This window comes from Lissotriton helveticus, chromosome 3_2 (assembly GCF_964261635.1).
Source record: "Lissotriton helveticus chromosome 3_2, aLisHel1.1, whole genome shotgun sequence".
NCBI classification, from domain to species: domain Eukaryota; kingdom Metazoa; phylum Chordata; class Amphibia; order Caudata; family Salamandridae; genus Lissotriton; species Lissotriton helveticus.
The window spans coordinates 21,334,509-21,348,891 of NC_136062.1; the positions used below are offsets into that span (position 1 = coordinate 21,334,509).

General features: G+C 42.8%; 1 protein-coding gene across 3 annotated transcripts in view; it reads right to left on the reverse strand.

Moving 5' to 3' along the window:
• The window catches only part of GABPB1 (GA binding protein transcription factor subunit beta 1), a 634,768-nt gene that overhangs the window by 596,783 nt on the left and 23,602 nt on the right, over positions 1–14,383 (reverse strand). For all 3 annotated transcript variants that reach the window (XM_078684756.1, XM_078684755.1, XM_078684754.1), the window contains exon 2: positions 1,838–1,970. In XM_078684756.1, coding sequence (XP_078540882.1) covers positions 1,838–1,918 — 81 coding nt within the window. In that variant the 5' untranslated portion in view covers positions 1,919–1,970. The remainder of the gene's footprint in view (positions 1–1,837; positions 1,971–14,383) is intronic.

A 14,383-nucleotide genomic window follows, 5' to 3' on the forward strand; every position in this document is an offset into this window, starting at 1 on the left:
GGAGTCAGAGATTATTCTCTCTAGGTTATTGGACACTAATATGTGGTTGATTCTATACAAAGATTGATGTGGAAGGGAATAAAAAAAGTAATCCCCTGTATTCAGCTTTTGGATAGGTCATGTGTCTGCAAGAGAGAATTCAGAACCCATTTTATGTAATAGTTTGTGGGATGGTGAATGTCTAAATTTGGCTCTTGAGCTACAGTCAATCCTGAGGTCGACTGGCAGGTTGAAGTCCCCTCTTGGGTCATTGAGGAGATTTGAAATCAATTCGATGTCTTTCCAGAAGTCAGTGTCACTAGAGTTTGGTGCACAGATGTTCAGTAAGTAAAATTCTTTGCCAATTTAAGCATGCGCCTCCCATTCTGATCAGAGAGTTTGTCAAACAGAGTAATTTTTGCTTATTTTGTGATAATGGTAAGCACTAATTTGTCTTTTTATAGGGGGTGAGCCAATAACATCTGAAACACAAGATGCTTTGAAGGAGGGAATATCTAAGGAGGTTAGCTTGACTTCCTGCAAGAGTATTAAGTTGCATTTCAATTTGTATGTGTAATCAATGTTCCTCCTTTTATCAGGATGATTCAGCCCCTTTGTATTGAGGGGAAGAATGTGAAAGTTGTCATGTTCCGCCATGGGGGATGGGAAGTATAGTCTGGTGATATAAATAAGTGATGTCAGCCCAATGTGTGTTAAGTTAGAGCCACTCCCCCCGAGAGTATCACGTGAGGAGATTGGTATGCTCATCATGCATGAGCTAAAACTGTAACTAATGCAATCCAATGACGACCTGGGCATGATCTAGAAGGTAGGATAATTACCATCAAATTAGGGATAGGAAAGAAGGAAGATAGAAGGAAGGAAAGAAAGAAAACCAAGAGACAATAATAACACAAGTAATGAGAGCCCACCAGCATTGAAAACCAACCCTATCCTTCCTACTCCTACTCTCCCCACCTGTAACAGGAAGTGCATTTCTATTCGGCCACAATATGGGCTCAATAACCTGAGGATGGTAGACGCGTATCTTGAGGCGTGTGGATAACCACGGCAAAAAGAGTGTGATAATCGACAATGGAGGTCAGAGCAGATCCATCTTTAAAGAAAAAGGGAGCCAATTGTTATTGGGTGTTACTTCTGATTCATAAATGTTCTGTTGTAAGCATGTCTTGCGCTAATAGTAGGAATATCTACGTATGTTCTGGTTTCTAATCTTTCTTGGAAAATGTAAGAGCGATCAACTAGTAAAATGCGCTATGCATAATATGGCAAATTTGTTCTACCTTAAGTCAGGAATACCATTGCCTGTAATTCCAGGAAGGAATTGGGAGGTTCATGAGTCAAAATGTATGAATTGTGGAGGTAACAAAAACTTCAAAGTTTCAGGATTAGAAAGGGGTTTCAATACATATTAAAGCTACAAGAACCCTGATTAAAATGTAACTGCATGGTGCCAAACAGTCACAAATTAATTGTGCGAACAAACATGTTTTCTGAACCCAGTAAATTTCACCATTTTAAATGCCAGTTTTAGTAACTATGGTCATAAGAACAACAACGGTCATAAAAAGAGAAAATATTACAATATTAGCCTTCTGTTCAATTTGTTTCGTAACAAAATTAGCTTCTAATGAAACACTGTACCAATTTTTACGTTGTTTTGCAAGATTTATTCATTCTATGTTTTTTTCCCTCTGCATGTTTTTTAATTAACTATGCATCTTTTATGCTACATGGATGCCAATAAAGTTACTGGGAGTTCTGAGAAATACTGATTCTACTAGCTCATGTCAGTCAAGACGATATTTTCAGATTGATGAAGAACAAATTGACTGACCTGATGATTCAAATGGTGGCCTTCTCTGGGAGAGTGGACATTGTCCAGCCTGGGATCTGCTATGTAGAGGATGGACTGCATACCTGGATGAACTCTCTACAAGAGGAGAAGTAAGACTAAACAGGAAGCACACCTAGAAGACCAGGAATAGATTAAAAGAACAAGTGAAATCAATGGCTTCAATTTAATGGAAAGCGTGGAAAATGTAGATGCAAAGGGACTTATGAACAGATGGTTAACATATTTCAAAATGCATAACTTTAATGCTCCAGAGTGTGAGATCCCACACAGGCTGCATTCCAATCTAAACAGGCCATACACTCAATCAACACTGTAAAGGAAATTGATGAAGCATATCAATTCAAGCGAAAGTGGAACAAAACTGTACATATGCAATACTTCTGTTCAGTTATAAAAAGCCACATGTTCATGAAATTATGTACCAAGCACAGAAATTAATAGAGTGTTACAGCTAACATGGACAATAGTACCCTAGGTACTTATTGTACACTAGTTTAATGTGTGTTTTATATATTAACCGAGCTGACAGTATAGGTTGAGGCCTAACGTACTTCACTTGGAACCTGGAGATTTATATTACTTTTGAAAACATGTGGAGAAAAAAACCAGAGAAGGATTTTATACGTTAACCTTGTTTTTCAAGTGGTGTATATTTTAACAGCCAAGAACATTTATATAATGCTTCTGGGTATAAATAAGTAGAGGCTATGTTTTTAAGCAGCATTGGAGGAACTGTATTTACAGAGCTGAATCAGAGACTGTATTAAATAGCACATTTTCTAGCATACTGGCAGACAGTCTGCAGGACATGTGAAGCTTGGAGCTACTGATCTGACCCTAGAGTGAACCTGGCTTAAAGCTTGGTAATGCAGTCATCTGTATTGTAAGTCAAATGAAAATGTATTATTCACAAGGTCGGTTCATAAGAACCAAGTTATTACCATCTTTTCTAAACAAATGTTACACTGATGTCGTGCCACAGTGAAAAACGTGTAAAGAGGGTGGCGGGGTCCTACACTGGGCTAGCGGTGAACAGAGATTGCTGATCCGCCCTGCACCTTTCAAGGGACAGGTAAGGAATAATGTATGCGAATGAAAGCAGGCACTATTTTCACAGCACTTTATAAAGGAGACTACTGCATATTTTGTCTAAGAGAGTGAGATTTTATTATCGAAAGATACTGGGTTCCGTACGGAGGTGGAGGGGATGTAGCACCCTTATTTGCCCAACTCATTATTAGTTTCCTTGTCAGGGCTTCTCAAAAAGGATGTAATTGTCCTTTGCAATATAAATCTCACTATATCCTTATTGAGAGATCTTGTGGATTACAAATCATTTAACAAACAGGTCTCACACAAATACGCAGGAATCTTGGTGAGACAAACAATACAGCTCATTCTGTAGGTTTCAGTTGTAGAAGGACTGCAGAGTGGTACTCAAAGTCAAGAAACGATATGTTACCAAAATAATAATACATTATTTGCCCAACCTATTTGTGTGCTGTAACAACAGGGTATAGAAGGGCGGCAAAGAGCTCCTGTAAAATTAAATGATTATTTCAAAAGAACAGGCTTAATATGCGAGCAGTCAGTGAATGAAATAAACTTAGAAGTCTTGCCAGCCGTGCACAAAGGACTATCCTCATACATGTATGTTATTTCAACAACAAATCAACAGCTCAGACTTTATCAAGTACGTTGATCATCTCACACAGTTGAATATAGCTGCAATAGGTCAGTGCAATTTGAGTCTTGGACTACATTACTCAAAACTATTTATAGGGAAAATGCTTACTAGATGATATCAGGAGGAAGCAGGGGTAATGGTGGCTGAAGAGAGGTTTACCTTTAGGGACCACAAAATGGAGCATCAGAATTTTCAGAATCTCAAGCAAGTTTGCAGTCAATGCAAAATAGATCGTTTTGCCTCCTTGCTGACCAGACAGGCAGCCCAGTTTTTAAGTTAATATATGGAAGCAGAAGTCACAGATGCTTTCTATCGAAATACAATTTGGAATTAATTCAAGTGTGGTTTGAGCCAAGTCTCATGTTTGGGCCCGATAGGGGGCATATGATTTTCCTGCAAACCCTTTAGTAATTGTCAGTTATAGTTCCTTGTTCTACCAATGGACAGCACAGCTTTGTTAGTAACAGATTGGCTGAGTATTTGCAAGGGAGTGGCCATGCGTAGGGTAGGTTTAGTCTGTCAGAGTGTTACGAGTTGCTACAGGGCGGGGTGGTCCCAAATGCTGGACTTTTTCCCTGCAACACCAAGAGGGGCAACATGGTGTGATATACCTCTGAGATCACCCCATCATGGACCCTCTTCGAGGAGATTTGTCAGGAGCTTTTTGGCCCCAAGGGCTAGATGAGAGAGCACAAAACTAGCCAACGGCCAAGAGGTTGAGGTGTTTCCATGGCCCTATGCTATCTCTACAGTCAAGTGCCTGGATGAGGAAGGAGGGAAACAAACTGTTGTAGTCTTCCTTTAACCTGCTGCACTCTCCTTTCAATGGTTCTCTGCCCACCTGCTCAAATTGTGATGAGGTCATCTAGAATGTTGGAATGTGTTTGTATGAGTGGAGGTCAGTTGATCTGGATGGCTGAGCAGCCAGGAGGCTGCTCCTGGTGGGGCATTAACTGGAACAACTATTAAGGCATCTTAAAGACTTTCCATCTTCCTGTAACTAAGAATAAATATACTTGTGTATCTACAAGACCCAGACTACATATCATCTTTATTTACAATACTGGCGACGAGTTGGAGAACCTACGTAATCTACATTGAATTGGCTTGTACATATGGATCTGGAGAAGTGAAAAAGAAGCTAACTGACTGTTCATATGAAATTGAAGAAGCGCAAGCAAAAAAGAAATTAACTGTTGTCCATTTGAAACTGAAGAAGCATAAGATAAAGAAGTGCATGAAGCAAAAGCAAACTGGCTGTCCACTAGCCCCACCAGTGACCAAAGACCGGTCGGCCCCAACGTGGATGTACCAGTGCTTGTTGAATTTGGATGAGTGTTAATTTTCCCCAAACGTGTGATTCACTATTTGATTTTACTGGACTGGAGTGACTCTTCCCTAATGTGATCAGACAACCTGTGTGAAAATCTGAACTGACTGAGAAAGCGCAACATCGTTTATTGCAAGAGTTAAACTACAGCAAAATTTTTTACCCATTTGGAAATAACACGCAGCTGATGTTTTGGAAAACTCTTGTTTCTGTCACAACAGCAGTTTAAAAGTAACGCATGAGGTGTACTTTTCCAGATGTAGCAACGCTTGCAGCGCGTTTTCGCTGTAAAGAGACTTTAGTGCGCTCTGACTTAAGGGATTTTTAATTCGAGCCAACAAGTATACAGCATGCAGCGCTGTGGGAGGAGGCACAATTTCAATTTGCCTGTGAAGCGTTGGGTCTGACTAACAGTGCGCTTGCAGCGCGTCTTGGCAGCAAAGTGAATTTTATTTTAAAATCGGACAAAAGTTTCCTCCTGTGCTAGCCGACTCACCGTTGGTCAGAGTGACGGTTGGTGTGTGGAGCTCTTCCCTGTTCGCCTGCCTGTTCAGAGTGATGACGTGCTGGAATCCTTCGTGGTGTTGGTGAAGGTTTCCTTTGACCCTTATGACGTTCAGTGCCTGAGCGTGCCCTACTCCCTTTAGAAAGCGACGCTGAACGACGCTGTGGCGGCCATTTTGACACTTTGGGATGAATCCCTTATTATCCTGAGTTTCACGACGTTTCATCACCAAGTTTGATGCGCAGATACATCGCAAGGGAGTGATGTTAACTTTTGCCAACATCTCATTACGTGAAGACTAACTTTATTTTAGCTGTGGCAAACCTTGTTTAACATGCGCAAATCTGGATTTACATGCGCAAATGAGGATTTCATGGTGATTCCACGTTCAACCATGAAGGGAGTTCTCGTGTTGATAATGCTGTTTGTGGCGCAATTCTCTACTTACACTGGATGTTACCTGCAACTTTTGGACTATGGATGAAAGATTATTGACTAGACTTTCGGGTGAGGTATCGCTCATCTACCTAGACAACGGTGACCACGTTTATTGTTTTAGTTTGTTATATTAGAATTACCTTGTTTTACATCTGCATATTCACAACTTTGTATTGGGGGCAATGTTACTGTGGTTAGTTTGTTTGTAACCATGAGGTGTGTTTTGTCGGAATTGTGTTGTTTTGCGGAGGACGTCGCGAATCTTCTCGTATTTACAAAATTCATTACCTGAGACAACTCACTGGAACATGAGACATTCTTATTTTTGCTGGTCATTAGTAGTTTTTTTAGTCTCTTGTTTCCTTGAGTGGTGTTGGTAAGTGTGTGTTTAGTTTCTTTTACTAAGTTGGAGTGTCCCTTATACAGTTGTACGTGTATGTCATGAGTTTAAAAGTTTTCCTAAACTTAGTTTACCGTGGATTTTAAGTAACCCATATATTTGATTTCCTTGGAATTGGTTTCCCGAAATCTATTTGCTTTAGGTATAAAGTAACCTACCAGATGTTTGCCATGAACATGGCAATTTTCATTATTTTTGTTTTCCTTTGGATGTTAAAATTCCCAAAACTTTTGTCTATCTTAGGATTGTTTTTCCCTTAATTTGTTGTCCTTCAAGTGAAGAAGCATCCTTCGGGTGAAGGAGTGCCCAGAGTAGGTTACTTTTGGGTTGGTATGGCTCGCTGTTTTTGTTTTGATGTACATTTGGGTTGTTGTTTTACATTTGCAGTTGGCATGGCATGTTTGCTTTGTCTAAGGGTAACCCATGTTACGTTTGCCTTGAGTTCTAAGTACTCATAATTTAACAGTTTTGGATTTACTGTTACCCATAGTTTTTATTTATGGGTGTTGGACCTCTCATGTGGCGTTTTAGGTACACCGTGTGGTGTGTTGTTTTTGGAAACGCAGTTTGAAAAATTTTGAATGTATCTTTTTGACTTACATTCTTTGTTTTCCTTATTTTATATGTTTTGTTGTGCATCCTCTTTCTGCCATAAATGTGTTTTACCATGTGTGTTTTACCATCTTCATGCATTTTTGAGTAAGGGGGTAGGATGTGTAGTATGTTTTACTTCATGGCGTTGGTAGAATGAGATATGTTTTAATTCATACAATTTTCTTCCACTCTTATTTGTTGTTCTACTACACTACTTCCTTACATTTGTTTGTTATAGTCTTCACAGCAATCGGAGGTAGTGTACCTTTTCGTTTACTACTTCCCTCTGTGTTTTAAAACTTTCTGTTTATCCTATCATATTATAATGAGGGAGATGTGTTGTAGTCTTCCTTTAACCTGCTGCACTCTCCTTTCAATGGTTCTCTGCCCACCTGCTCAAATTGTGATGAGGTCATCTAGAATGTTGGAATGTGTTTGTATGAGTGGAGGTCAGTTGATCTGGATGGCTGAGCAGCCAGGAGGCTGCTCCTGGTGGGGCATTAACTGGAACAACTATTAAGGCATCTTAAAGACTTTCCATCTTCCTGTAACTAAGAATAAATATACTTGTGTATCTACAAGACCCAGACTACATATCATCTTTATTTACAATACAAACCAAATCCAGATTCACTACACTGTACGCAAGGCAGTAAATCTGTCATGCAGAAGGTCACCTCTATAAAGCAGCTATCTCAGGCAGATGAAAATGAGCCACATCTTTCAAATCGAACTGAGGCTTACCCAAATCTTGCTGGACCTCATGACTGTCATATGATAAGTAGTCATTAAAGTGGATCACAAGACCCTGTCTGCATCTGAATTATTTTTATGCCTGCTCACTTAGGAAGATAAAAGAAAACTGCTGGTATGTTTAATGGCGTAAGTGGTTCGCTGCCCTACACTGTGGAACCTCCACGAGCACAAAGATGCGGGGCCCTAGGACTAGGTATGACAGAAAGATTTTACTACATTATGAGCAGTATCCACTCCTTTGACTCAGCTATCAAACGGACAGGGTTATATCTTACTTAATTGATATCCACATAATCCAGGATGTTAGTCTCTACTGGCCTTCAGCATCAGGGATATAATTTCTAATAAATATCTGAATCTGGCAAAATAGCCAACTGTTCATCTTAGGTTATTTTAGTTCTGTATTGTTATTGGACCGGGTGAAGATTTTGAGGATCCTGCCTTATAACCTTACTCCATCATAAAGAAATACATCAGAGTCCCTAGTATTTGATCTCTGTACTGCTATAGGATGTAAAGGCCTATGTTAATGATAAATAATACTATTAATGAGAAGCACCATAGAGAGATGGTTGTCCAGTGCAGGGACAATGGGCTACATGAATAATTTGGATCCTCGTATCAAGAAACGTTTACATGAATGTTCTGCAATGTATCTGTTTTGCATCCAGAGCTTTGGAAAATAAACAGTGGAAACAGAATATCACATTGTTGAATTTGATTTGCAGACTAAGTAAAAGTCTATTTTTGTATTATCTCAAGCACAGACACAAATCTAGGATTGCCCCACATGCACATACCAACTGTTCGCCAGATCTGGGTGTCGTAGTGGGGGTGCTAGCTACATAGACTGACATCATAAAGGAGGGTAGTAAGCTGACGTTTGATTGGGACAGGCCTGAAGATGCTAAAGACTACCCAGGGCCTCCTTGTTAGTTCAGAAAGAGAAGTGGTACTATCTCCTTTGACAATGGAGAAAGAAGGGACACTTGTTTGTGAGAGTGTATAATGTCATGGAAAGTCAAAACATCTTCAGACAATTGTCCAGTTGTGAAATTATAATTAGATTTGGGTCCGGAGTACTATGCCAGTCGGAATCTAGTCTGACCAGCATCGTGGTGGAAGCAGGACCGCCCGAATAGATGTTGGCGGTTCCGCTGCCCGCATTACGATGAGACTACCTTCACGGCAGTCACAGCGTATATATTTTGCATTGCTGCATGTGCTGCGGGCTGCAGCACACGCCGCAGTACAAAATATACACATTTAAAACATGTGACAGGCACCATAGTGGAGGGCCAGGGGAAAGAGGGCTAGGGCCCCCAAATTCATTTCCGCCTGCCTTTTCATGGTGGGTGAACCGCAATGAAAGGGCAGGTGAAAAGGGACATCATAATCCCTACGGCGGTGCCTGAGCAGGGACCGCCCTCTTTGCAGGGAATAGGTGTCCTTACGGGATCCTTGATCCTGTTAGACGTGGCAGTCTCCCTCCCTTCCTCCCAGACCCCTTGACAGCCGAGCTCCAACCGCCTGCATCCTAATGCTGCAGTCGGACCAATGGGCTAGCCTGACAGTGGTGGTCCCACCACCATCATAATCAGGCCCCAAGTTAATTTAACGGCAGGCTTATTTGGCCCTCATGGAGGTAGATATTTTACAAACTTCTGTAAAGAAATGTGCCTTGTTCACCATTAACTGTGCACTTTATTAGGTTAGGGACCAGTTTCGTTAGTGATTATTGCATATAGACATGTACCATATGAATCTTATTGGTAAGGGATGCGCTGTGTTATTAAGTTTCCATGTTTGTTTATTTCTGTTGTGTGGGAATTACAGTTTATGAATGGCTGTGGTGTGCGGGATGTTTAGCACTGCAGGGCAGGCTGGGAAGTTTAAATTATCCATCTGTACATTGCTTTGTGAGTAATGTGCGAGCATACACATTCGGCTCAGTATGGGGTCTAGATAGCAATTTGGAGAGAAGGATCTGGTACCCATCTGCTTGTTGTTGGGCAGGTACATGCTGGTTGTGCGTGTCGCACATGTGGGAAGCAATGGGGCGTGAAATGAGGTGTGGCCGGGGGTGGTATATACACACACGTATACTGAGGAAAAAGCAGTACCAATTCACTGAAGGTTGTATGGGAAATACCCCATGGTATGCAAAGTTGGAGGAAAGTACTCTGACACTAGTGGTTGTATGCGTGGAGTACCCCATAGTATGGAAAGTTGGGGTTGAGTAGTACCTAGTCTTGAGAAGTTGCATAATGGAGTACCCCTTTGTATGCTAGGTTGGAGAAACTCAATACCTTGTTGTGTGAGACTACGGGGAAGAGTGGTGCCCTATCATGAGGAGTTGCCTGGGGGAGCACTCTATACTGTGTGATGTGGGAGAAGAGAAGTGTCATGTTGAAAGAAGTACCAAATGAGGTGAAAATGTGGAGAAGTGTGGTACCCAAGGTGTTGTGGGTAAAAGCCACAAGTGTTGCCTAAGTGTACTCCGAGACTAGTCGTCACTCTGTACAAATGAGAACACTTGACAGGTCAGCAGTACAGGATTCAGAATGCGTTTGTGATGCATTTTATTCAGTTTACGGATATTAGACCCATGTCTAATTCAACACCATCAATCGGTCTTGCACCCTTTATATAACTCCCTCGTAGGAAGCTCCTCTAAATATTTCAGTTGGCCATTCACTGTGTGAGTTGGGAGTAGGATGTCATGCTGGTCTTCGTTCAGGAGCGCTCCCTCTGCGCAGTGCAGTGATGCACTGACCTACAGGGTCCTCCTTGGTTTGAAACTGGTGGCGCTAGCATGACACCGGAGAGACGTCCACAGAACCAACTCCCCTCCCAACCCAGCTGTTCTCATGCTGTTAATCAGCATGAAAGCAGCGCCAGGAATGGTTGTAATGGAGTCAGCGCTCATACTGGCATAAGGGGCCGCTACGGTCTTTCCAACCTGCTGTTTATCACAGCTCAGGTTGGAAAAGTTTAAACTGCGCATGTCAGGCTGGCCGTTGCAAGACAGTTGGGCAAAGTGATAAGAGCAGTTCAAACTGGTGTAGCCATGCAAACCCTCCTCCCTGCCCCTTGTCTACACTGCAGCAATGGCCCCGCCATGCAATGCCCTCACATGACTCATCTCCAGAGGCTGGCAGACCCAAAAAAAAAATGGTAATAAAGTGACTTTATTGAAATTATATTTTTCACTTTTGCTCTGCCCACACCTTGGGGGGAGGCGGCGGGGGGGTGAGAGACGCTCCTCTGAGCAAATGGAGCAGCGGTTGCTGCTTAGTGTCTTCTAAAGCAAGCCCCTTAACGTTTATACAAAAGAAAATCTATCTGCACAAAGTACTCTAAGGCAAAAATAAAATATCATTTGGGGAGAAGAAAAAAAAGACGCTGTTCTTGGCAGAAGGATAACTTTACCTTTGAAAGGGCGGTTTCCTACTGTTATTGTAGTATGGTAGCTTCATAAACGTTAATAGCTCCAAAAAAAGGTAATGATGGCTAATGTTCAAATTTACCAAACAGTATTATGACTGTTCGACGAAGGGTACATTAATTGAAGTGGGCATTGCAATATATGGTGCGAATTCAAATAAAGAATGGCGAACTGAGGAAGAATACTTCTTGGGCAGAGTTACAGGTCCTCTTAGCTGCGTTTAGCACTACTCCAGCCAGTCTCAATCAAATTAGGGGCCTGATTTATAGGTTTGCAAAAAAGGCACTCAGTCGCAATGGAAACGGAGCAGCCTTTCTGCCAACAGAATGACCCACTTGCGAAATCTAAAGGCAGGTGGACCATAGCTTGGCAACAGCAGAGACTACTCAGTCTTCACTGTGGCTAAACGTCTCTGATGGCTCGACGGATTACGGGTCGACTGATATCACCGCCTGCCCAATTTAGATGGGTGGACAAATATCTTTTTTAACTGCCCATCACTGCCAAGAAAATCCTGGCAGTAAGGGACAGTAAATAAAAGGCCTGCCCTCAACATGGTCAACAGCTCCCATAGTGATGGGGGGGGGGGGAGGTGCAGACATTCGTTATTCTTAGAACAAGTTCCAGTCATTATTATATCGGTAGATCAAGTTTGAATATTTAACATTTCAATTAAAAGTAACAAAAGAAGGGGGTTGGAGCTGGCCTGAGACTAAGATGGCCGCTTGAGCAGAAAGCTCCGTCAAGCCATCATGAAATTTGCTATTTATCCTGCATTGCGGCAGTTTTTGCTGCCTAAATCACGTAGCCCTGTAAACTACACCGTGTTCTCCCACCAACGTGCAAACTGATAGTCGCTAAATCGCCCTGCATCTGCAGATTCCAGGGGCCGATGGGCGTGCCTGTATCTATACCGCTGAGGCTGGTGCTTTTTAACTTTAACACTGAGCGCGGTTTCCGTGAAGCGTGCGCTGCGCTCAGTGTTAAAGTTAAACAAAGGAAACAAGGACTGGGCGAGAAGGGAGGGGGGGAGGAATGCCAGTAGGGAAAGTGATCACTTTTGCGGCCGCTTTGATGTTCTTAGTGGCCAAGCGGGTCACTGAGAACATCAAAGCGGCCGCGAAAGTGATCACGCAGGTGGACAAATGGTGCGCGCGCCCGGTGCACATGCACTGTGCGCGAACTGCACTTTTAAAAGCCCCTACTTAATATCTCACCAAAGCATCGCTAATGCGATGGCTCAGCGAGACCTAAAAAGGTTCAGGCAACATTTGCCCACGTGTGTGAATCACAACATTGTATACGGTCTAAATGATTTACTTCTAAGCAATATTGAATGCAAATTCAGTTAAGATGTTAGGGGTTTGTATGAGGGGATTCCCCCTTTTTGCAGAGTTGGGGCATGCAAGGCGTGGGTGAGGGGGGAGTGGTCACAGAAACTAGTTATAGAAAAGTTGCTTTACGAAGAGATCACAGTTCAAGACTTGAGGAGTGCTCATTGCAGTGCATCAGTGCATGGGGATTTCCAAACAATAGCAAGGGAAGCTTAACAACTTTACAGCAGGACACATGACACAGACACCAACTAGTAGGATCAGAAAATTGACCTGGAATGTCCACGGCCTGAATGATTGTAGAAAACTTAGGAAAGTTTAGACATAACATGGGCGTCGCACTGCTGCAAGAATCGCATCTTCCACTTAATAGCAAAATGCTAAACAGCAGAGGGCTACACGGAAACACGCATGTAGTGGGGTTCATTTCCCACGCCCGTGGCGTGATTACCTGGGTTAACCCTAAGGCAGGGCTAAAATTGGAACCGCTAGATACTGACTCAGAGGGCTGATTTGCTATATAGCGCTGTAAAGGGAAAGGTCTAGACCTGATACTAGCCAACATCTATGGCCCTAACTACGACAATCCCGGTTTCTACACAGCACTACTAGATAAGATGCAACACTATAATACGTTCCACCAGCTCTGGGGTGGCGACTTTAATTGCGTATTGGACCAGTGACTGGACAGGTTAGGGGGCCCGGACCGGCGCCTCACCGCTACTGCGCGAACTATTAACGATGCGATGACGCAGATGGGCCTATGCGATGTCTGGCGTGTCAGTTGTCCCGACAGAGGAGGATACACCCACTACTCCGCTTATCATGACTTGCATACTACGATGGATTATTCGTTAACCTCTAGGTACTTATTTACACAAATCCGAGACTGGATAATACTCCCTCATGCCTTCTCGGACCACTCGCTGGTGCTGCTGACCTTGGGAAGCCCATATAAAAGCATTCCCCCTTTTACCTGGCAGTTCCCCCCCTACTCTCTGCTAGACCCAGTATTTAAATCAGAGCTATCAGATGCTATAGAACTCTACTTTGAACGAAACATGGGGTCTCTAGACACGTTCTCAGTGGTGTGGGAAGCCTTCAAAGTTTATATCAGGGCGGCTGCCATGGCAAGAACTCCGGAGTTCAAAGAGGGTTGCGGCAATGGCTTTCTGACTTGGAGAACATCTTAAAGGCCCTAGAACGGAGGTCCCTTTCCGGAACAGACGACGAGGAAGGAATTCCAAGAACTACTGAAAGAATATCACGTGACAGCTGACTCAGAACTTAAACACTTGGGTAAATATGAGGCAGCACGCACATTCGGAGAGGGCGAGCGTCTGGGCTCGGTTCTGGTTGCATTGCTGAGGAAATGCAGGGAGGCAGTGCAAGTTATAGAGCTTACTAACGAAGACGGGGAACATCTGACTGATCCGACAGCTATAGCTTACAGGTTTAAGGGATACTACACGACATTGCACACGTCCAAAACTACGGGCATAGACACTGACATACTAGATTTATTTGGCCCATATCAAACTCCCCTGGCTGACGAATGTGCACCGAGAATATCTTATGCGCCCATTAGAGAGGGAAGAAATAACATCCCAGTTAGGGCTGCAGAGGTCTGGTGAAGCCCCAGGTATAGACGGACTTATGGTCTACTTCTATAAAAAGTTCCAAGATATGCTTGTCACAAACGTAATCACACTATTTGAGGAGGTCAGTGAAAGAGGTCAGATGCCATCATCGATGAGGGAAGCTTTAATCTTTGCAATTTTAAAGCCTGATAAGCAACCTACTGAAAGTGCGTCATACCGCCCGCTGTCGCTCCTGAACGTGGACACAAAAATATACGCCAAGATATTGGCGAACCGTTTAGCCTCAATGGTACCAATATTAGTGGCACCGGAACAGGCCAAACAAAATTGTGAAAAAGTTACAAATATTGGAGGTTGAAAACGATACAACCTGTCCCAACAGTTTTGTTCTAATTCTCCATGTCAATGGATATCACAAGCAATCCAGAATGA